Source organism: Gorilla gorilla, chromosome 6, assembly GCF_029281585.2.
Source record: "Gorilla gorilla gorilla isolate KB3781 chromosome 6, NHGRI_mGorGor1-v2.1_pri, whole genome shotgun sequence".
Taxonomy (NCBI): domain Eukaryota; kingdom Metazoa; phylum Chordata; class Mammalia; order Primates; family Hominidae; genus Gorilla; species Gorilla gorilla.
The window spans coordinates 56340615-56365961 of record NC_073230.2 but is presented as its reverse complement, the minus strand read 5'-3'; the positions used below and the strand labels follow the sequence as shown (position 1 = coordinate 56365961).

General features: G+C 38.3%; 1 protein-coding gene across 1 annotated transcript in view; it reads right to left on the bottom strand.

Annotated features, from left to right (window-relative positions):
* Positions 1 to 25347, bottom strand: part of ABCA13 (ATP binding cassette subfamily A member 13) — a 471542-nt gene that overhangs the window by 109624 nt on the left and 336571 nt on the right. The window contains 5 exon segments of the mRNA XM_031013046.3: positions 6539 to 6648; positions 10429 to 10621; positions 14588 to 14841; positions 18004 to 18160; positions 23725 to 23840. Of these exon segments, the coding sequence (XP_030868906.2) occupies positions 6539 to 6648; positions 10429 to 10621; positions 14588 to 14841; positions 18004 to 18160; positions 23725 to 23840 (830 nt within the window).

The following is a 25347-nucleotide window of genomic DNA, read 5'->3' as shown; positions in this document are numbered from 1 at the left end:
ATCTCCAGTGTAATAGCATAAATTTTTTAAAATCACAACTTCTGGAAATCAAGGCACACTTAGAGAAATGCAACACGCACTGGAAAGTCTCAGCAATAGAACTGGAAAAGCAGAAGCAAGAACTTCAGAGCTCAAAGGCAAGGCTTTCTAATTAACCCAATTCATCAAAGACAAAGAAAGAAGAATTTTAAAAAATGAACAAAGCCTCCAAGAAGTTTGGGATTATGTTAAGCATCCAAACCTAAGACTAATTGGTTTTCCTGAGGAGGAAGGGAAATCTACAAGTGTGGAAAACATATTTGAGGGAATAATCAAGAAAAACTTCCCTGGCCTTGCTAGAGATCTAGACATTCAAATACAAGAAGCTCAAAGAACACCTGGGAAATTCACTGAAAAAAGATCATCACCTAGGTTTTAAGGAACCCTCAAAACCATGCAAATAAGCACATAGTTATCAGGTTATCTAAAGTAAAGACAAGGGAAAGAATCTTAAGAGCTATGAGGCAAAAGCATCAGGTAACCTATAAAGGAAAAGCTATCAGAATAACAGCAGATTTCTCAGAAGAAATCCTGAAAGCTAGAAGGGATCAGGGTTCTATTTTTAACCTCCTTAAACAAAGCAATTATCAGCCAAGAATTTTGTATCCAGCAAAACTAAGCTTCATGAACGAAGGAAAGATACAGTCTTTTACAGACAAACAAATGCTGAGACAATTCGCCACTACCAGCCCCATTCTACAAGAACTGCTAAAACAAGCTCTAAATCTTAAAACAAATCCTCAAAATACACCAAAATAGAACCTCTTTAAAGCATAAATCTCACAGGACCTATATAACAATAACACAATGAAACAGACAAACAAACAAGACATTCAGGCAACAAATAGTACTAACATTGAATGTAAATGGCTTAAATGCTCCACTTAAAAGATACAGAATGGCAGAATAGATAAGAATTCATCAACCAAATTTCTGCTGTCTTCAGGAGACTCATCTAACACATAAGGATGCACATAAGCTTAAGGTAAAGGGGTGGAAAGAGATATTCCATGCAAATGGACACCAAAAGCAAGCAGGAGTAGCAATTTTTATATCAGACAAAACAAACTTTAAAGCAACTGCAGTTAAAAAAAGATGAAGAAGGACATTATATAATGACAAAAGGACTAGCCCAACAAGAAAATATCACAAACCTAAACATATATGTACCTAACACTGGAGCTCCCAAATTTATAAAACAATTACTACTAGACCTAAAAAATGAGACAGATAGCAACACAATGATAGTGGAGGACTTTAATACTCCACTGTCTGCACTAGTCAGGTCATCAAGACAAAAGTCAACAAAGAAACAATGGACTTAAACTATACCCTAGAATAAATGTACTCAACAGATGATTACAGAACATTCATGTGCTACAGAATATCCATTCTATTCATTAGCACATGGAACATTCTCCAAGATAGACCATATGATAGGACACAAAACAAGTCTGAGTAAATTTAAGAAAATCACAATTATGTTAAGTACTCTCTCAGACCACAGTTGAATAAAATGGGAAATCAACTCCAACAGGAACCCTCAAAACCATGCAAATACATAGAAATTAAATAACCTACTCCTGAATGATCATTGGGTAAACAATGAAATCAAGATTAACATTCAAAAATTCTTTGAACTGAATGATAGTAGTGACACAACCTGTCAAAACCTCTGGGATACAGCAAAGACAGTGCTAAAAGGAAAGCTCATAGCCTTAAATGCCTACATCAAAACATCTGAAAGAGCACAAACAGCTAACATAAAGTTACATCTCAAAGACTTAGACAAACAAACCAAACTCAAACCCAGCAGAAGAAAAGAAATAATGAAGATCAGAGCAGAATGAAATGAAACTTAAACAAAAAAAAATGCAAAAGATAAATGAAACACAAAGCTGGTTATCTGAAATGACAAATCAAATTGATAGACCATTAGCAAGATTAACCAAGAAAAGAAGAGAGAAGATTCAAATAAGCTCAATTACAAATGAAACAAGAGATATTATTACTGATACTACAGAAATAAATATTATTCAGTTCTAGTATGAACACCTTCACACACATAAATTAGGAAACCTGAAGGAGATGGATAAATTCCTGGAAATATATAATCCTCCCAGATTAAACCAGGAAGAAGCAGAAACTCTGAATAGACCAATAACAAGCAGCAAGATTGAAATGATAATAAAAAAAAAATCCCAACAAAAACAAATCCAGTACCAGAGGAATTTACAGCTGAATTCTATCAGACATTCAAAGAAGAATTGGGACCAATCCTATTGACACTATTCTACAGGATAGAGAAAGAGGGAATCCTCCCTAAATCACTCTATGAAGCCAGTGTCACCCTAATACCAAAATCAGGAAAGGACATAACGAAAAAAGAACACAACACACCAATATCCCTAATGAACATAGATGAAAAAATCCTTATAAAAATACTAGCTAACTGAATCCAAAGCATATCAAAAAGATAATCCACCATGATCAAATGTGTTTCATACCAGGGATGCAGGGTTGATTTAACATATGCAAGCCAATTAATGTGATACACCACATAAACAGAATTAAAAACAAAATTCACATGATCATCTCAATAGATGCAGAAAAAGCATTTGACATAATCCAGCATTCTTTATGATTAAAACCCTCAGCAAAATAGGAATAGAAGGGACATAACTTAAGGTATTAAAAGCCATCTATGACAAACCCACAGCCAATATTATACTGAATGGGGACAAGCTGAAAGCATTCCCCCTGAGAACTGGAACAAGACTAGGACGCCCACTTTCAGCACTTCTATTCAACATAGTACTGGAAGTCCTAGCCAGAGCAATCACACAGGAGAAAAAAATAAAGAGCATCCAAATCGGTAAAGAGGAAGTCAGACTGTCACTGTTTGCTGATGATATGATTGTATACGTAGAAAACCCTAAAGACTCATCCGAAAAACTCCTAGAACTAGTAAATAAATTCAGCAAGGTTTCAGGACACAAAATTAATGTACACAAATCAGTAGCTCTGCTATACACCAAAAGCAACCAAACGGAGAATCAAATCAAGAGCTCAACCCCTTTTACAACAGCTGCAAAAAAAAAAAAAAAAAAAAAAAAAAATAGGAATATACCTAAACAAGGAGGTGAAAGACCTCTACAAGGAAAAGTAAAAAACACTGCTGAAAGAAATCATAGATGACACAAACAAATGGAAACACATCCCATGCTCATGGATGGGTAGAATCAATATTGTGAAAATGACCATACTGCTAAAAGCAATCTACAATTTCAGTGGAATTCCCATCAAAATACCACCATCATTCTTCACAGAACTAGAAAAAAAAATCCTAAAATTCATATGGAACCAAAAAGAAGGCCACATAGCCAAAGCAATTGCTAAGCAAAAAGAACAAACCTGGAGGCATCACATTACCTAACTTCAAACTATGCTATAAGGCCATAGTCACCAAAACAGAATGGTACTTGTATAAAAATAGGCACATAGACGAATGGAACAGAATCAATAACCCAGAAATAAAGCCAAATACTCACAGCCAACTGATCTTTGACAAAGCAAACAAAAAAACATAAAGATGGGAAAGGACACCATATTCAACAAATGGTGGAGGGATAATTAGCAAGCCACATGTTGAAGAATGAAACTGGATCCTCATCTCTCACCTTATACAAACATCAACTCAAGGTGGATCAAAGACTTAAATCTAAGACCTGAAACCATAATCATTCTAGAAGATAACATCGGAAAAACCCCTCTAAACATTGGCTTAGGCAAAGACTTCATGACCAAGAACCAAAAAGCAAATGCAACAAAAACAAAGATAAACAGATGGGACTTAATTAAACTAAAAAGCTTCTGCACAGCCAAATAAGCAATCAGCAGGGTTAACAGCCAACCCACAGAGTAGGAGAAAATCTTCACAATCTATACATCTGACAAAAGACTAAGATCCAGAATCTACAAAGAACTCAAACAAATCAGCAGGAAAGAAACAAAAAATACCATCAAAAAGTGGGCTAAGGACATGAATAGACAATTCTCAAAAGAAGATAGACAAATGACTAACAAGCATATGAAAAAATGCTCAACATCACTAATGATCAGGGAAATGCAAATCAAAACACAATGTGGTACCACTTCACTCCTGCAAGAATGGCCATAATCAAAAAATCAAAATAATAGATGTTGGCATGGATGTGGTAAAAAGGGAACACTTTTACACTGTTGGTGGGAATGTAAACTAGTACAACCACTATAGAAAACAGTGTGGAGATTCCTTAAACTACTAAAAGTAGGTCTACTGTTTGATCCAGCAATCTCACTACTAGGTATCTACCCAGAGGAAAAAAAGTCATTATATGAAAAAGATATTTGCGCACAGGTTTATAGCAGCATAATTTGCAATTGCAAAAATTTGAAACCAGCTCAAATGCCCATCAATCAAAAAGTGGATAAAGAATATATTGTATATATGTGTATATATACATCTATATATGTATATGTGTATATATATACATATATATACACCATGAAACACTACTCAGCCACAAAAAGGAACTAAATAAATAATGGCATTGGCAGCCACCTGGATGGAACTGGAGACTATTATTCTAAGTGAAGTAACTCAGGAATGAAAAACCAATCATTCTTATGTTCTCACTATAATTGTAAGTTAAGCTATTAGGACACAAAGGCATAAGAATGATACAATGAATTACAAGAATGATACAATGAATTTTGGGGACTTGGGAAGAAATGTTGGGAGGGGAGTGAGGGATAAAAGACTACACATTAGGTACTGTGTACACTGCTTGGGTGAGGTGCACCAAAATCTCAGAAATCACCACTAAAGAACTTATTCATGTAACCAAACACCACCTGTTCCCCAAAAACCTATTGAAATAAAAAATAAAATTTAAAAAGGAGACATTACTGTAGAGAAAGTGTAGAAAAGTTTCATTAATTACTGATAAGAGCATTCTCTTCTAATAGACTGTAAGGATTAATTAAAATACTTTTACAAATGAATTATATTTATTTTAGCAAGTGATTATAAAAAAAAGATTGTCAAATGTTAGTTCTTTCCAAATTAATTTATAAATGCAACATAAAGTAAATTAAAATTCCAGTGGGAAATTGTAGACACAATCCTTTACAGTTCTTTCTCTACATCCACAAAACAATGTTTAATTGATTTTTATTTGCCATATTCATTGTTACAAAACTAGTGTCAAGAACATATAACCTCCCTTAAAAATAAATATCTCTGCGGATCAGAAACTGAACAGAAAGCTGGAGGTCGCATCTCAACCTGTTGGCTGGTGGGTGCTGGGTTTAAATTCATAAAGACAGCTATGAATCTGACTACCCATCAAGTTACCATGAGTTTGCTGTAGTGGGGAAAAAAGAAAGATAGATGCCTGGGGCCTTGTAACACAGTGCTGAAAACAGAATGGGATACGAGGACATCCATATTAGAAGGCACAGCACAGGAGTCGTGTGTGGAGAAAGAATCACCAGAAACTGGCTATGAAATTAAAGGTCTAAGATTTTAGTTTGTGATATTGAGCCCAGTTTGCTGTTAGGGTAAACTTGATAGCACACAAATCAAAGAGCAAATTGAGCACAGAGCGGTTTAGAGCAGGGGATTTCTTCTTGCAGTAGAGAGAAACATCATTAACATTAGTCCTGATCAGAGCAGGGGAAAAGGGAAGACACACTATCACACAGGTACAGAAAGGGGTGTGAAGGCACCATGCCCTGAATGGTTCCCAACCAAGCACACAGTTTAGAAGGAGGTGAAGAATCAGGTGCCCTGTGAAATGGGAGTGAAAGGGCCCAGGTAAGAGTGACATAAAGGAGTGCATGAGTGTATGTTACCCACAGAGCCTGCATGGGTCATCTGGCCTCAGGCAGCCTCTGAGTGTGCAGGGTGCCCAGGGACCTCACATATGTTAAAGCAAGGGGAATAAACATCTTGCCTACTCCCCTAGAGGCCGCTTTCTTGGTTTTTAATGTGTTCACTGCTCCCACCCTGAAGGAGTCATGACCACCTGAAAGAGGAAGTCTGGGTGGTAAAAAGAGGGAAACCATCTGGCCGCTTAGGCTGATGGGAACATTTGAAGTTTTATCCAGAGGAGAATAAAGAAGAACCACCCCTTGGCCATTTCCTGCTCCCCTGAGTTCCATCTGCAGAGAGGAGCTGGGCACTTCCAATCCACTCTGATACCTCCCAGGGAGGTCTGCCTTTGGCTGCTCTGTGATAAGACCTCCAAGGCCCTTTACTCCAGCTGGAAGTACTGAGCTCAGTTTATTCATATTTGGAAACTTTTCCCCACATCAGAGGAGTGGTAATTGGAAGGTAAATTTGGAGGAAAATGATGTTTTCAAATTTTATTCCACAGGACTGAGGGAAAATGCTGGGGGTTCTCTGGGCTTATTATCTCTTTAAGCAGCAAAAATGATGAAATCTGTATCTTACCCCATGGGAGTCCTGATGATAGCATGTCCTGAAGTTGGAGAAAGTTCACCATTCAGCATTTTGAAAGTCGTGCTCTTCCCAGCTCCATTCACCCCTAGAAGTCCAAAGCACTAAGAGGAAACAAAGTTAAGTAAAGCACGTTCAATCAAACAAGCTAAATAAATAGAATTAAGTTAAATAAAATCAAAATTATATCAGAAACAGCACTTGCTTTTAGCCAACTTTGAGTTGACTTTGTTGGTTTGTGTTATTTATGGAGTTTTAAAATGACAATATTGTATAAAATACTGTATAGATTACAAAGTCCTCTCAAAATCATCATGGCACTTTAATGGTATAAGAATTTCAGCAGTAATTTATAGACAATAAATTCGTGTGTGGAAAACTCAAGAGGATGAGAAGTAAATGCCAACTACCCCCAAATTATGCAGAGATAATATAATATTCTTAGGAAGTCACATCATTATAATTATTATTCTCCTAATTTCATTTTGTATATTTTAAAGTATTTTCTTAAAAGATTCCATCTTCTACTGTATATACATATGTGTGTGTCTGTGTATGTGTATGTGTGTGTGTAGTGCTCACAGCTTTCTTATATATCTTCTTTTTCCATTGAAGAGCCTGTAAATTCCTGCAAATTCACTCCTAATTCAGAGTCTAAGCTAATCTTGATATTAATTAAAAGAGAAACTCTCATTCTATATTCTGACATTGACAGAGTCAACTCAGTTCTTGATCAAATCTCGCCTTACAGCCAACGTGAAAAATGGCCTTCTTGCTGTCTTTTCTACACTTTGTCTCTATCATGTGCCTCAGCATATACTGTGCCTGAGAGTCCACCTTGGTGACAGTGTCTCTCTGGTTCTGTCAATCTCCTTCTAAGACAGCTGTTTTCTGATGGCTAGGAGCTGCGATCTATGGATACAAACTGGCTTCCTGGCTCCTCAAATCTTGGAAAGTGACTGCTTCCGGATTTTCTGCCACCAAGCCCCACCTAACCATCACCTCACCCTATTTTGGACCTCTGAATTTCACAACCCCCTGAGTTGCCATCTGCTTCAATTACCATGTTTTCCCCGCTTTCCCTGCATCTCTCCCACCATTTGCAATATGAGTCCGTCTCCCCCAGGCCTACCCTGTCCATGTTCCAGGGTACACCACCATCAGCCTATCCAAATTCTACCAATGCTTTTAGGCTTAGCTATAAACCACATTTTTAATAAAGCTCTCCCCACATACCCTGTCCTCCCACCTTTCCTTCCCTGCCTGCACAGCCACCCTCTCTGGACTGACAGCATTGAAGACAATACCACTCATGCACCTTTCAGTTCTTTTTAGAAAGTACTTTAATATATACAAAAATGAAATTGGGAGGATAACAATTATTATGATGCTGTGACTTCCAAAAAATATTGCATTATTATATCACAGTCCCTGCCTTGGGACAATGCTTATGCTCCCATGTAACATAGTATATGCTTATGATATTTTGTTTCCTAACTGATTATTAATGTCTAGATGGAGAAGGATATACAGTCAATGATAGTTCAGGCAATGATGAACTGCATATACAATGGTCATCTTACAAGATGACAATACCATATTTTAACTGTACCTTGTCTATGTTTAGATACACAAATACTTGCAATTGTGTTACAATTGCTTACAGTATTCAGCACATACTGTATAGATTTGTAGCCAAGGAGGAATGGGCTTACCATACAGCCTAGGTGTGTCGTAGGCTATACCATGTAGGTTTGTGAAAGTATATTATATAATGAAATCACCTAATGACACATTTCTCAGACAATATCCCCATTGTTAAACAACACAGGACTGTATCTTAGTCATTTCTGTATTTTCCACAGACTTTTGCATAGCACTCTCCATCTAGGTAATTCAACTGTAATGCTTATAAGAGCTTAAGATAATAAAATCTAACTTTAAATGGCATCTTGGACCATTTAAGATACCTGGAGCATCATTCTGTCAATGTTTTACAAGTTTATCTCTTAGCCCTGTTGGGACTCGGAAAATAATACCCCAAAGTGAAGGCCCCAAAGGCAGCCTCAGAATCAAAAGTTTTACTCTGACCTTTTCCTGCCCTGCTGTCTCCGGCCCCTCCTTCTCCCCTGAGGCTGGTCATAGCAACTAGAACCTCTTTTCCCCAAAGCCACCATAAAACCAAAAATATTACCCTAACTTCTCCCCTTTTACATATTTTTCAGTACAAAAATTACCCCTAAAGAAGTTATCTGTCCTACCTTGTTTGACTGTAGGTCATAAGACAGACCTGCATTCCAGGGAGGGTCCTGCCCCACACCCGCAAGGAAGAAACAGAAAACCAAACACTGCACATTCTCACTTATAAGTGGGAGCTGAACAATGAGAACACGTGGTCACAGGGAGGGGAATAACACACACTGGGGCCTGTCAGAGGGATGGTGGGAGGGAGAGCATCAGGATAAATAGCTAATGCATGTGGGATTTAATACCTAGGTGATGGGTTGAGAGGTGCAGCAAACCACCACAGTACACATTTACAACTATGTAACAAACGTGCACATTCTGCAAATGTATCCCAGAACTTAAAATAAAATTTTTAAAAATAAAAATAAAACATCATAAACATGTAGATAATAACTCAAAAAAAAAAAAGTGCATCTAAACAGAGAGGCCTTGCTGGGCTTCCCCTCTCAGTCTAATAGCATTAATTGGGTCATACTCTTTTTGTCCAACCATATTTCTACATGGCTGTCTGTACTTGGTTGAACCTAAGCATAAAAAGAGACAGTTTCCCTGTATCTTTGGGTCTTCATTCTGAAGGCTCTCGTATCACGTAAAACTATAATCAAATAAATTCATATGCCTTTTTCCTGTTACTCTGTCTTTTGTCAGTCGATTTTCAGTGAACCTTGGCCCCCCCACACCCCTTTGCCTCAAACTACTATGGAGAGGTACCGGCAAAACTATAATAATCATGATTTTTAAAGCAAGGGTACAAAAAATAGTTCAATAAGATGGGTAAGATTGCATAGCCAGTCTTAGAGCAGAAGCTAACAACTACCAAAAAAAAATCCTTTCTTAACATTTTGTTCTAATCTACCAGAAATCATAGTTCAGAGAGTAAGAATATGCCTGCATTACTTCAGATTGATCTCTCGGCTTCTCTTTACCTCAGAATACACATATCTGAGACACCTACTGTCAGATCACAAGTAGAATATAGATACCAATCAGATAACAATATAACCTATTTTGAATTTCTCAGGAGCTGGGAACAATATGAATGCAAGGTGCTCTTTTATTTTTAACAGTTAATTGAAGGCAATCACTTCCAGAACTGATTTCCCTTTACACATTAAGCATAAATCAGGAACAATTTATATGGCTTCTGTCAGTTCTGATTAAACATTATAACTAGAATTAATGTCTTACCTGTGAAAAAAACTTCCTGAGCTATTGCTATGGTGGATGAGTGTTCTTTACCTTTTCTGAGTAGCATTTTGCCAGATGGGCTTAATTGGACACTTAGAGTACTGATGTCCCAGTAAGAGATAAAAGTGGTTCCTTAATTAGATTCAAAAAAATATTTGCTCAACAAAAAGTTATCCCATAGCCCAAGTCATAATTAAAACTATGCAATCACATGAAATTTTTAAAATTATAAAACAAAATAAATCCTATCAATCAGCCAAGTTTTTACTATGAAATAGTCAACAGACCCTCTATTTGGTTCTGCTCCTACTGATTTTGTAGGAATTTCTAAAATTTGAAGGCTATTTTTGGCTCTGATTTCAAATATTCTGAGACTAACACAAGCAGATCAGCTACTAGAGTTGTACAGGTTCACAACAGAAGAAGATTAAAAATAGAAGCTTCATTACCTCTCCTTTTGGTATGCCCAAACTAATGTCTTGCACAGCAATAATATTCTGGAAAAAGCGTCGGTAATGTTTACTAAGGTTGTATAACACAAGAATGTCTCCATTGGTCCTTCCTTCAAACACCCTCTTTTCCTCTTTTTCAACATCTGTATCCTTAGAAGATTTGACTGTGCCTTGGAGAGTAGAATGACCCCTGGGAAGATGAAATCAGAGTGAATTCACACCTAGCAAATGATACCGGAATAGTCTAGAAGAGGTAAAAAGGTCAGAGATTTGTAAAAAATGGAAGATATCACCTTCGGACTTCTGGGCAGTCAGCTTTGTCCAGAGCACCCCAGTTCTGCCATCCTGATTATCAGGCAAGAATCCATTTTTTATTGTCTAACATAAATGAAATATACACATTCCTAAAAGATACTGAAATGAATTGGCACTAAACTAGAGCTAGTTTTTAATTTTATGAATAAGATCATGCCAGATTAATTGTACTAAATGTTAAAATAACATCACAAAATTATTATAAGGCATTTACTTATTAAGTGCTTTTTACTAAACAAGTCATTTAATAATGTAGATTGTATATAAAAGTACTCAAACATTATAAGTTTATAGTATATGTTGAATTGCATAAAAGGATTATATAACCAGCACTTTGCACAATAGTTTGCAAAAAGTATTCAGTAAGTATCTATCAGAAGAATGCAAATTTAATTTTCAGCTCTTATTTTCTCTAAATCTGAGCTGCTCACTTTTTAATCTTCTTTCTAATTTGCAATCTGACACATTTGACTTTCCAATAAATTTCAATTTCCCCTATAAACTATAATATGCCAACATTTTAATTATTATATTTAATCATTTAAAATATATTTAATGATTATATTTTAATGATAACGACTGAGTTAGTATCATAACCAACATCAATTACCTGGCTTTGACAGTGTAAATTGCCATGTAATATATTATTATATTATCATTGGGAGAAGCTGGGTGTAAGGTACATAGCAATGTTCGATAATAATTTTACAACTTCTTCTGATTATTAAACTATTTCAAAATTAAAAAGGTATTAAAAATAAAATCCAATATCCATGGCAAGCTCCCAGTATCCCTGGCAACTTTTCTTTATTATTTTTCCACACCTGAAATCACCATTTGACAATATATAATTTATTCTACACAGAACATAGACGATGAGAAAAATATAGCTAGATACTCAGAATTCTACCTTACATGACCTCATTTATATAACGTTCAAAGGCAAGAAAAATGAATCAATAAAAATAAAAATAAGGATTGCAGTTACCTAGGGTGCAGCTATTGATGGAGAAGTTTATGAGAGGCCATCTGAAGTGTTGGTAGTATTCAGTTTATTAGTGAGAGGGGGCTACATCAATGTGTTCAATTTGTGAAAATTCATTGAATTTTACACTTTTCTGTTTGAATGTTATTTCCCTCTCCCAGATGAAGGTGTGTTTATTGACCTTTAACCCTATCCTGGACTTTCGGAAGTCTTCCCACTCCAACAGGAAGTTGTGCCACCTGTATTCCCTCCTGCCTGGCAGAGCAGTATTCACAGTAACCCACATCAGCTTGCTCATTCTCTCCTCAGGAGGATTACCTGGGAAGCTTTATGAACAGCTCCTGGGTCTCATCCCCAGAGCTTCTCATTGCAGAGTTCTAGGGAGGGGCCCAGGTGTGCACATTCATTTAAATCTCCTCAAGTAATTCTGGTTGGTGGAGACAATTGACTGAGCTTACTTCTGGTCCACCCACTCACAACAATCCAGTGTCCTAATACAGGAATCCAACTATGCCCAGAAATGTGCCACTTAGTTATCCTCTAACTGAAAATGACTAACAAACGATCCCTGTATTAAATAGGAAGAATTCAGATGGGACCTAGCTATAGCAGAACTTTCCAGATATGCAGCATATCTCATATCTGAACAGTGTGGCTGTTCCAACCCAGCCAGCACCTAGGGTACAGAGAGCAAAAGTGCAGCTCTAGGCAGGAGACAAAATAGGCGGCAGGAACTAGGGCTCAGGTCCTAATGGAAACCTGAATTCATGGCAAACAACCCAAGGCCAGCAGCAGGACAGTGGGACAGCTGGACAGGAGTCAGCGCAGGTTGGGGAAGGACAGCAAGGAAGTGGAATCTCAGCACTCACGTCCAGCAGTGGGTGTAGGTGACAGGGGCCCTGCTCAGGCTGGGAAGGCAGGATCTATCCATTCCCAGTTGCACAGGGCAGGGTCTCCCTATTTTCTTGCAAGATTCAATTATGAGTAGCATATCGATACCATAAACCAACATAGATGTGCCCTAATAGAGAAAGAGGGCGTAACAGAAACACGGAGAAGGCATCAGCCCAGCCCCAGAGGCAGGGCAACAAATATCCCTGTGGAGATGGGAGGGGGATCACAGACACCTTCACTGAGCAGAAGGCACCACACTTCAGGGGGGGCCTTGCTAAGAACCTTGGGCTTTACCTTTAAACAATGATTAGTGGCTTAGTTAGATCTGGGTCTTAAAAGTAAATTGACTGGGTCATGCAGTCATTATGACAGTTATCCATAAAATGGTAGTAGGCAACTAGTGTCTAAATTCACTTAAATTTCTATGCTCTGTAACCTTCATGTAGAGAAAAAAATTGACTCTTTACTGTGGATAACAAGGACATTATTCTAAAATACAATTCAACTTATACTTACAACTCTAGAAAGTAAAGGTAATACAGATTTTTCTCTTTAAAGAAAAATCTTTTGATACTATAGGAAAATGGAGTACCCTGAAATCTGCCAAGGGGGATCCTACATTACAGTTTTTTAAAATAGACTAAACTAGTAAGGGACATCAGAGAACAAATTATGTTTAAAGGGCACTCTGCATTTTACTCCAGGTTCAGTCAGCTACTGGAAATCTGCAGACTCCAGGGTGATGTGGCCAATTCAAAAGCACATTGGGATTTATACTCAAAACGGTGTCTATTTTACTTTATTAAAAGGGGTTATGTAACAACATATGTCAGGAAATGGCTGAAAGGAAAAATAATTCTATGAAGAGATCACCATAAATTATTAATCATGTGTCTTTATAATCCTTAATAGATTTTCTAGTGACATGGTCTTAATTGGTAATTTCTCCAAAAAGGATCCCTCCCTCAAGTAGAGGTCAGAGGGAAATGCATAGCCCTTGGAAAGAGCAGGCCAATGAATTCAGGCCACTTGGGTATGGGGGGGAAGCCAACCATTGTGGACCCTACACAGGAAAGCACATTGCTTCCTTATGTAGTTCAAATGTTTTATCTGATAATATTTCAGATATCCTTTCAAGGCCACATTAAATCCTATTTATAGTAGTAGGAATGCATGTGTGTACATGTGTGTGCATGCATATGTATAAACCACATTATATATCTATATGTCTACACATGCCCCATGCTACTGACTTTCGACCTCACCTGACAAAGATCAGAGTACAGCAGCATAAGCAACAAGATCCAGCAAAGGACACATAGACATCTGTACTGAATTTTCCTATCTTCCTGCTCCCAGAGTTCTTGGCATTTAGTTGTAAAAATAATGTTATGGTATTAACCAAATTTACCTTAGCTGCTTCAAAGTAACAGAGAAATTCAGCAATTTCAAAGTGAAAATATGTTCTCACTCATAGGTGGGAATTGAACATTGAGAATACTTGGACACAGGAAGGGGAACATCACACACCGGGCCTGTTGTGGGGTGGCTGGAGAGGGGAGGGATAGCATTCAGAGATATATCTAATGTAAACGATGAGTTAATGGGTGCAGCACACCAACATGGCTCATGTATACATATGTAACAAACCTGCACATTGTGCACATGTACCGTAGAACTTAAAGTATAATAAAAAAAATTTTAAAAAAAGAAAATATGCTGAGACCAATAATTGGAAAGATTATCTCACAGTTTGTCACCTTATCTTTTGAAATTTTCCTTCCTGGTATGGGTGACTGACACCAATCAATGTTTAAAAAATAATAAAATCTTAACACATTAGAACTATGTATAATGTTGATCAGATATAATTTTTATTTTACAACCTCCAGGATGAATTTTTCTCTTCCTCTCGTTTTGCAGGAGTAAGTGCAGCTCGAGGATGAGCCCTTCGGAACCCACCTTGGCCATCGCAGAAGGTCCCAGTGTAGCAGAACCCTCAAGAGGAGAAGTACTGTGCCCTGCGAGGCCAGTTGCACGAAGATCCAGCCCAGAAAGTTCATCTCAAAGGGACTCACATAGGAATCAATGCCGAAGTTGTGGGTCAGGTCATATTTGATCTGATTATAGCAGAGTTCTACCAGTCCTTGACCAAGGCAGAATTGAGGAAAAATAGTAAAGACCCACTTGAGGACATCATAGATATTCTGTAAATTCTGCACAGTGAAAAAAAGAAAAAAAATCCAATTAAAAGCTATTCCCCTTTTCATAACATATACCAATAACTTCTTTTTCTCCTTGGTTAGCTCTGTGTTCCAGGTCTTCCCTATCCCAACTATTCACTGATATTCTCAGACAGCCATCAAAACAAAGGTATTTTGTTTAGAGATATTAGATCTACTGGTATTTGCCTTTCAAGGTTTTCTTGCTTGAGAACAGTGATGATTTTTACATCTACTTTTAAGGAAATCACAATGATCTCTACACAAGTATGAACAAAGGTGTTAGCAATATATGAACACTGAGTTAACAAATAATCCATACATAGAAGGGGGATGCAGCTGCACAAACTCACAGAATAACAATCCATAAGTGTTCGATTTAGGATTATGCAAAAATTGTGAAAATGATAATTATACAAAGAAATAAATTAGAAAACATGAGTTTTTGCTCCCCCACATCCCCCTCACTCCAACAGGCAGCCTCACCAGTGGGAAAGACAGATGTTCCAGATCTTGTGTTTGAACTCAAAATGTGTCATCATATAAACTGTGATTTGGTAACAATGAAAATGATTACGTTAACACTATAATTTGTAAACACAATGGTTAATACTGGTTACACTAGATATTCAGACTTATTGTTCACCACTGTGGAAGATGGTGTGGCAATTCCTCAAAGATCTAGAACCAGAAATACGATTTGACCCAGCAATCTCATTACTGGGTATAAACCCAAAGGAATATAAATCATTCTTTTCCAAAGATACGTGCACACATATGTTCACTGCAGCACTATTCACAATAGCAAAGACATGGAATCAACCCAAATGCCCATCAATGATAGACTGGATAGATGGATACACCATAGGATACAATGCAGCCATAAAAAGGAAGGAGATCATGTCCTTTGCAGCGACATGGATGGAGCAAGAAGCCATTATCCTCAGAAAACTAATGTAGGAACAGAAAACCAAACACTGCATATTCCCACTTATAAGTGGGAGCTGAGCAATGAGAATGCATGAACACAAGGACAGGAAAAACACACACTGGGGCCTGTTGGGGGATGGGGTGGGGGAGGGAGAGCATTACAAAAAGTAGCTAATGCATGCTGGGCTTAATACCTAGGTGATGGGTTGAGAGGTGCAGCAAACCACCATGGCACACATTTATCTATGGAACAAACCTGCACATCCTGCACATGTACCCCAGAACTTAAAATATTTTTATTTTTTAAGAAAAAGAGTGATCTGAGAATCCAGTCACCTTTTTTGGTTTCTTTCATTAATTCTATAAGAATTAATGCTACAAAGCTCCATAACCTACAAATGAAAATTTGAAATTATTTGAAATAAACATTTGAATAAGGTTGCTTCCTAAGCAAATAATATCAAAATAAAGAGCAAAGGAAAAGAAAGACCCAAACAAAAGCAATAAGCTGCTTTTAATTACTTGTTACCAATTGATTTAGATCCATTTCCTGGCAAACACCTCATTGCCTGTTGATTTTTTTTTAACAAGTAAGCAATGCTGTTTATAATTAAAGGTAACAAGCCTTTCCACTTGCCACACTGGTAGAACCTCATGAGTGGAAATGTTCCTGGTCAGCTTCCTCTTTGGATATGGACAATTCTTCTTCCTTTTTCTTTTGGAGCTAAATCTCACTTCTGTGACTCCACTCCCCAGGGAAGCTCTCTGCTTTCAAGTTCCTCACCAACAGGATTATCTACTGTGAGTCTCTTTTCAATTTCACCATGATTCATGATTGACATCCTGATGGTTCATGTCATGCTAGAGATCCGATGAGGGAGGAGGGAAATTGTACACTATCTCTACTGATTTCAATTTTCTCCTCAAGCTAAAGCCAATTAATGGTTCTGCAAGTTTTCTCTTTAAAGTATAGACATATTAATATAAATCAGTGTCAATAATAAATCTGTAAAAATCACCAAAATAGATTATTACCATCACTGAATGCATAATAGATGTTTACAGAGTTCACTGCTTCTATCCAAATATGAAGCACAGTAATAAAAACTAATGTTAGCTATCAGTGGCAAATTTACTAAGTCTCTGAAAGTCCAGCCATGAGGAAGTAGACTCATCCCAATTAAACAGGCATCAGTCCCTGTTTGATTTGAAATGAGAACTGCAGCACATGCTTCAAAACTAGGAGCTCAGTACCTTTTCCAGGTCATTTCTCAGCCCCTGAGCTGGCCAAACATTTGGGAACTACTGAGGAATCAGACTCCATATAAGCAGCAGGGAATCAGGAGAGAATAGTGTGGTCAGAGCTGAGAAAAGAAAACAGAATGAAAAGGATTGCAATAAGGGGGCAGAGGAAAGTGCAAAATCTGAAGTCCGTATCTCCAGGTAGCACTGGGGATGCTGAGGGGCTGAAAGATGTATTAAAGCAGAGGCAAAGACCCAGGCAGGCCTTACTAAGGGAGGAGACAGGAGTGAAAGGAATGTGGCAGGACTAATGGGTTCACCTTGACCTAGACACCTGCTGGAGATGACATTTAAGAAATGACTTGCTAATCAGAACGGCCCATTGGAGAGTGGCGTTGACCTCACAAGGAGAAGTTCTTCCTGACCACGGGCCTCATGCTCAGGAAAGCCCTTGGCTGCCACACTTGGAAAACAGCAAAATTAAATTTGTTCCAGAAATCCCAGAGAAGAGGGTAGAATCCCGCCAGATCATCATTCAGACATGCTGTGCCCCGAGAGCATGGTCAGCTGTGTTGTGTGGCCCATTCTATCTTGTAGTGTCTGACCCAAACGATGGTGAACATTGAGAGGGCATGTTTCAATGACTCACTCTTCCACCATTCATCAGTAATTCATCAACAAATAGTCTCTGATGAAAATGCTAGGGATGCGGCAGTGAACATCTTCATGGCTCTACCCTCAAGAATGGAGTGGCCGAAACAGAACATTTTTTCATCAATTGTTGCTAAGCCTAGGCATGGCTTTTATAATGGCAATGTGTTTTTTGTTAATTAGAATCCATTTATCTCTCTGGAGTTTAAAGACAGTGGATACCAATGCATTTCCATTGAATTCCAGTCAGAAAAGCAACAAAAGAGGCAGGAGTTAACACCGTCTTTGCACTAGAGGTGCAGAAGTGTAGAGGTGATGCTACAAACTACTGACCTTAGCTTTGGAGATGATGGCTAGCAACCGGGGCATAATGGTTATGAGCATGGTACAAAGGCCAAAGATGAAGTTTAGTGAGACATAGGAAATGAAAGCCACGTCCGAACTGGAAAAGATTCTGGACATCAGGTACATCCACGGAAGAGTTGCATATCTGAAAAGTAAAGTGAAAAGTAATGTTTGTTTTACTGTAACATTTACAGTAGTTTTATCTATGGCAGATACATTCTAAGACCTTGGAGTGAATCCCTGAAAATGCAGATATTACTGAATCCTATATACACTATGTTTTTCCCCATACATACAACCTATGATAAGGTTTGATTTATAAATTAGGCACAGTGAGAGATTAAGAACAATGAGTAGTATAAAATAGAACAATTACAGCAATATGCCAGCGTGCCTACTCTAGCACTTTGGGGCCATCTAGTAAAACAAAGGTCCCTTGAACACAAGCACTGCCATGCTGCGACAGTCAGTTTGGTAACTCACTGACTCCCAGGTCCAAAGTGAGGATATGCAGGACAAAGGGGAAATTCACGTCTCTGATGGGATAGAGCAAGACAGTACAAGATTTCATCCTGCTACTCAGAACATTGTGCCCTTTAAAACTGATGAATTGTTTATTTCTGGAATTTTCCATTTAATATCTTGAGACCACAGTTGACTGTGGGTAACCGAATTCTCTGAAAGCAAAAATGCAGATAAGGGGACAGCCGTAAGACTGAATTATAGATGCAATTTTCTTGGCCCAGCTATTTTTCCTCACTTGGTGAACAGAAATGAACTTTACATAATACATTCCACGGTATTTTTCAAAGACAACACACTCTTCCCGGGGCTTCAGAGGGCTCTGCAATGCAATAAAGAACACCGGATGGGGTCACAACACACACACGGGTTGTACGTGGGCCTGAACTGGTTGGCTCTGTGGCCTGGAGAAAGTCGGCTGACTTCTCCAACCTCTCTTCTCCGAAAGGAGCTTCTTTGCTCTGCTTCTCATCAGGAAGGCAGAAATAATACTTATTCATTATACTGAGAATCAAAAGATATCAAGAATATAAAAAGCTGCAGAGCTACGTAAAAAAAAATAAGGCCTAAAAATAAAAACTGAAAGCCTCCTTCCAGCATCCACTGCACAGGGGGTACCATCTGTAACTCCTCAGTATGCCCTAATCTTCCTTTAGTCCCCAGCAACCCAGGAGACAGCACTGTAACTGTCATCTTACAGGCAGAACAATGGGGATTTGCAGAGTTCAGACACTTGATCGAGCTTTGCAGGTGATAAGTAGATGAACATGGGATTCATTTCCATGGGGCCCCAAAGCTGGGGAGTAAGAAGCATTGCTAAACATTGAACCCTAGAAGCAGTCCCCACATGTGTCAGATGACATCAGTATCTAAGATACCACCCAAATGTCCCTAAAAAGAAAACATCTCATTTTCTTCATTCCGTCTCCTCAATTCTAGAGCCAGGATTCACTCATGGCAACTTCCCTCATCTCCTTCCTGAAATAATACCACTGAACCCAATAAAGGAAGTACACTTAGAATGATGGTTCCTAATATCAGCAGAGAAGTCACTGATTTTGAATCACAACTTTCCCAAAAGATTCTCATATATCCGGAGCTCCAACAAGTTCTCTGCTCACTCAAGGTAAATGTATCGCTGTTTTCTTACGGTGAATAATTGGCTTAACCTGAAACACTTCAGTGCCTGCAAAATGTCTGAGGTTTTCCTAATATGTTAACAAGTTCTGAAAAGTATGAGACTTCAAAATGATATGAGATGCCAGGCCCTCAAGTTAACTCTTAGTCTAGTATGCACCCCCTTTCATATGACATCCATGATGTTGGAATGCTTTCCTGGGTTAAAAGATGCATTCTCATAGTTCATAAGATATATATAATATGATATATAAAATCATATAGTGTTTTAGACACTCTACTCAATAGCAATCTGCCTCAAAATGTGGGCATTAAGATAATTATTTCAAAGCACACAATGGAGGCAAGAGCTGTTCTAAAACAGTTGCTACATAAGACAATCAACTAATTAAATCAAAATAATTACCAGAGAGATAAGTCATGACTTCTTAGGGCTGTACATTATCAACATCTCTGTCTGAAATAAACTACCACAGAGAGAATTCAAACCCCAACACATATTCACCCACACCACACACCTACCCTCTTTCCTTTACTGTCCCTTCTGAGACAAAAATCAAGTGCTACACTCCTTCACGCGACTGTTTTGAGAATCATATGAAATCACAGAATTGCAAGTATTTTTGCAACAGAAATATAAGCAGTAGTAGAAGTTTGTGAGCCAAATTTTGGGGCAGCTGTAATTGCTATAAAATTCATTCTAAGAGTGAATGAAAACTCTCTCCAACTTATAACTACTGATTCAAACTCTATATTCTGGAACAGCACGTGACAAATTGCTTTTCTTTTCCATGTGACAGTCCTTTAAATAGCTGAGGATAGCCATGTTATTCTGCTTAAACCTCCACTACAAAAGACTGGGTCTTTCTCAGCTCCTTTAACAACACGATATTCAACCAGCTCTCTCTGTTAAATTTTGCATTGTGGGACTTAGGGGAGTTTAGGTAAGGCTACCTCACAGAGAACATGATGTGGTTGGCCTGGCACAACACACAGCAAGATTATCATCTGCTTTGATCAGCATCTCCACATCCAACAATACAATCTAAGGGTGCAGCAGCCTCCCTGTCTTGCTGTGGAGTCTGCATACCTCATCTGCACTTGAGTGACTAATTACCACCTCAACATTAGGCTCTACTTCCTTTGAGATGGTTCAGGATCTGTATCTAGTTACTTATTACATAAGGTTTCCATGCTGGGTTATGTCATTTAAATATTTGACAAGTGGATCAAAGCATTATTTAAGAAAAACAAAGAATCACAGACATTGTCCCAAATGAAGCCACATGAGAGTTCCTATTGCTAGATGAATGAAGAGTATTCCAGTGTGGTTTTCAACGGGCTATGATTCCATCACTTTTTTTACTACATTTTCATTAGTTATCTTTCAAATACTTGGCTCAAATTAACATATTAGCAGCTCCAGTCTCCTATTTTATAAGAAAAAAATGAAATTGGCTTATATTTATTTTTTTGTGAAAATTACAATGAATTTCAACAATCTCCAGGCTTTTATTAAAATATAATATCATTTTAATGATTTTAAAATTTGCTAGAGACTGGCCTACTGTTCACAACATCATGGAATTTATGGCGGAAGAAAATTCCCCTTTTGAAAATCGGCCGCTTCCCCATGCTTTGTGGATTTCCCAAGACACCAAGCAGGATTCTGTAATCTCATCTTTTAGCGCTAAATATACATCAAATATGTTCTTAAGGTTTCCATTTTTATGTAAGTTAGGCTCTGTTTTCTTTCATTCATTTTAGGTGTTACTTCCCTCTTTTGGATGCTAATTCTCCCTGACTCTCCCTTTTATAGTTTAAATAACAAATTGTCCTTGATAGAAAGAAGAAAAACAATAAGACTGCGATTAGGCATGTTTATCTTGTTATCTCTTAAAAGAATCAATTCGTGTATACTATCCCTTATTCCTTCAGATTCCTGCCTTTAAGCAGCCATTTAATGCCTGGACGTGCTCTTAGGTTTCAGCTCGGGATTCAGCTTTCCTGAGTTTGCCCTTGGGCTCCCTGTACCCACAGGTCCTTAGAGGGACAGCAGGCGTGAGCAAACTCTGCTATCCTCACCCAGAGATTGCCAGGCACACAGGAAACAGCAGTTCCCCAGACCGGGTCTCTCACTGCCCCTCCTGTTACAGTGGCGGGGGAGGGTGTCACCAGTTCCACTGGCTGTGCTCCAATGAAGAAAGAGCTACCTTCTAAATCTGCATTACCATGGATGTCACCCAGTGACCCTGATCACTGATTCCTGATCACCAGCCCCCTGATTCCCTTGGGGGCTCTTCTTCCCTGGGATTAGCCATGATTACAAACACAATCTGAGTTATCTCTGACATCTTTCCAGTCTCTGCAGCCTAAGAGTTCTTAACCAGAAGCATGTAACCCCTATTGCCTATGATTGTGCTTCAACAGACCTGTGAATCTCCAGAAATTCTTTGAAAAATGTGGTAGTTATGTATGTGAAGAGAATTCTTAGTTTAATTCAAATTCTTAAAGGGTTTCACAATCAAAACAACATTAATAAAAATTTCTAAAAGCATGTTTTCAAGGCTTTCTAACCATTTCATCTAAGTTTTAACTCAGTTTTTGAGATATACTCTCCTAAAATTCAAAAATAATTTTATAGCAAAGTCTATTTTACTTGAAATAGAGGGAGACATGACAACACTATCCATTCAATTGGATCAATAAACTGAAATCAAACTGTGTTCTTAGAGCTGGGTACACACACATATAGATCTTTATACACAAGTCCATAAATTTCTAGCTAAATATAATAAATATATGTCTACTATAAGCATATTTTATAGCTTAGGATATTACATCTTCTATAGAGTAAAATAATTCTAAAGAATAACAGTAATGGCTAAAATTAATTTAATGGGAACTTTGTACAAGTCATTGTCCATGATATTCATATAAACTATTTAATTTAATCTTTATAGCAAAAGACATGAAGTTTTACAAAGAAAAAACTGAGGATTAGACAGAATAATTAGTATTACCAAAGATACAGCATTGGGGTTAGTAAGTAGTAATATCAATGTTCCCCCAAAAGTTTGTCTGTCTGTCTTGTTTCTCTCTCTCTCTCTTAATCTCTCTCCCTCTCTCTCTTAATGTCTCTTTCCCTCTCTCTGTTAATCTCTCTCTCCCTGTCTATCTTTCTTTCTCTTATCTACATACTTCCATCCACCCACCCACCCAGCTATACAATCATCTAGTAATGGTATATATTTGTTTAAGTAAAACTCTGTCTCTAATTAGATGTTTTGAATAATTCTAGGGCACTTATATAAATACAAACTGTAAAAATCACTTTATTTGTAATCCTCTTAAATAAGAGCAAGCTGTTTTATCTTTTAAAATAGCCTTGAATTACAATAAATTAGTATGATAATGATTTTCCCTACTAAGCATCTCTTATGTAGTTAGCCTGTATATAAGCATATGTGCATGACAAATAAGAAGACATGCATATCTTGATACCAGATAGATATAATTTTGAGGCCACTAGCAATGATCCTGACTAGCACGCATAAATCACAAATTCATAAAATGACTTTTCTCCATTTGCTATTTTTTCATCTGAAAAAAAAGTGATAGAAATTAGACAAAACATTTTCAAACTACTAATATTAGCGGAGAGGAGAAAAAATGCCAGACAGCTTGCTGAGAGAACCTCCACAAATGCAATCTCCGAGCTAACTGGATTATGTATTTGAGCCCCTGATTAATGTCAAAGTGAGAATAATAGAGAATCCATTTCCAGCTGCACAAGTTTGTCAAACAGCTCAAGGGCCTGTCTGAGACAGGGCAGTGCTGTCTTCATCACGACCAGGTCAGCCCTTCCTTCCTCCACGGGGCATTCATCATCCTGCTCAGGCTTGTTTGCTCCGTGTCCCTTGCAGAAGCAACATAATTGCTTCAAAAGAGAGGAAATCATGAAGTCGACAGCAGGTTCAAACCCATCCTGAGGGTTTTCTCTTTCAGAAAACAAACCGTAATTCTGCAGCAGCGTTTCTCATCACATACCCGAAAAGTGACAGCAGGAGGGCCGTGGCTGCCAAGTTCTCGCGGAAAGTAAAAGCTGTTAACTGGAAGGCGACAATAACAGCAACACACAGGCAGACGGAAACCAAGTAAAAGAGCTGAGAAGATAAAAAGAAATAAGGGAGAGCTGTTACATCAGATGGTCATATTTATTATCATCTACTTATCCTGAAGTTTCCTTTCAACTTCACAAATATATTTCCTGTTTTGCACATTAGGAGTTCTGTAGCCGTGGAATTAGTCCTGGAAAGTCGCTTGTTTTAATCTGAGTTGTATCCCCCCAAAATTTATACATTGAACCCCCAGTATTTCAAGATGTGACTGTATTTGGAGACAGGACTTTGAACAAGTGATTAAGGTAAAATGAAGTCAATTGGGTGAGCCCTCATCCAACATGACTGGTGTCTCTAGAGGAGATCAGGATGCAGTCACTCTCAGAGGGCTGACATGTGAGGACACAGGGAGAGGATGGCTGTCTACAAGCCAAGGAGAGAAGCCTCAGAAGGAAGCAACCCTGCCAACACCTTGATCTCAGACTTCCAACCTCCAGGACAATGAGAGAATCAAGTTTCTGGGGTGAAGCTATCCAGCCTGTGGTATTTTGTTATGGTGGCCTGAGGTGACTACTACTGTCATGCATTTCCTTCTCCTTTGAGGAGGGTCAAGGAATCCAATCAGCTTTCATGAAACACAGCCTCCTCCCACACACGTAGAACCAAGGACAGGCTCCTCGCAGTACCTCCCTATCCAGCCTCACCTTAAGGTGCTCCCTACAGGCCAACAACAGCCATGGCTTTCCTTCAGGCTCTCACACGCCTGGTTCCTTCTTCTCTTAGAGCCTCAAGCTGCAGAGCTCTTCCTGCATGTCATCCATGGGCAGGGCCCCTTCTTACCTCACAGATCTCAGGTAAAGTTTCACTGTCTTCTTTGACCTTCACATTTGAAGTCATCCTCCATCCCATCATTCTCTTTCATTCTTTCAATAGACCCAGTCATGGGCCAACTGTATCTTGCGCATTTATTTATTTGTTTGTTTACTAGTTTTTCTGCTTCCTCTCACAAGAATCTCTTTGAGGGAGCAATCTTCTCTGCTTTATGCATGGCTTTATGCCCAACACCATTTGGGGGGCTATGATAGAATAACATAGATCAAGTATCTTATAAACCACACAACTTTATTGCTCACAGTTCTGGAAGCTGGAAAGACCAGAATCAAGGTGCTGGCAGATTCGGTGTCTGGCGAGGGCCAGCTTCCTCGTTCAGGCTGTGACTTCTCACTGTGTCCTCACATAGAGCTCTCTGCGGCCTCTTTTACAAGGCCATTAATCCCATTCAGGAGGGCTCCACTCTCAGAACCTAATTATCTCTCCAAGATCCCACCTCCAAATACCATCACACTGGGGATTAGGTGTCAACATGAATTTTGGGGGGACATAATCATTTAGTCTATAGCAACCTTGGACCCACCTTGACCCACAACAGATCCTCAAAAATACTTATTAAATCAGTGATTGAATAGAATAAGCAGAGAATGATTGGATGAAGATGGAAAACCATCCAACCAAGAAGCAAGAAACCCTCCCTGTCCTTAATCACCAAGATCAA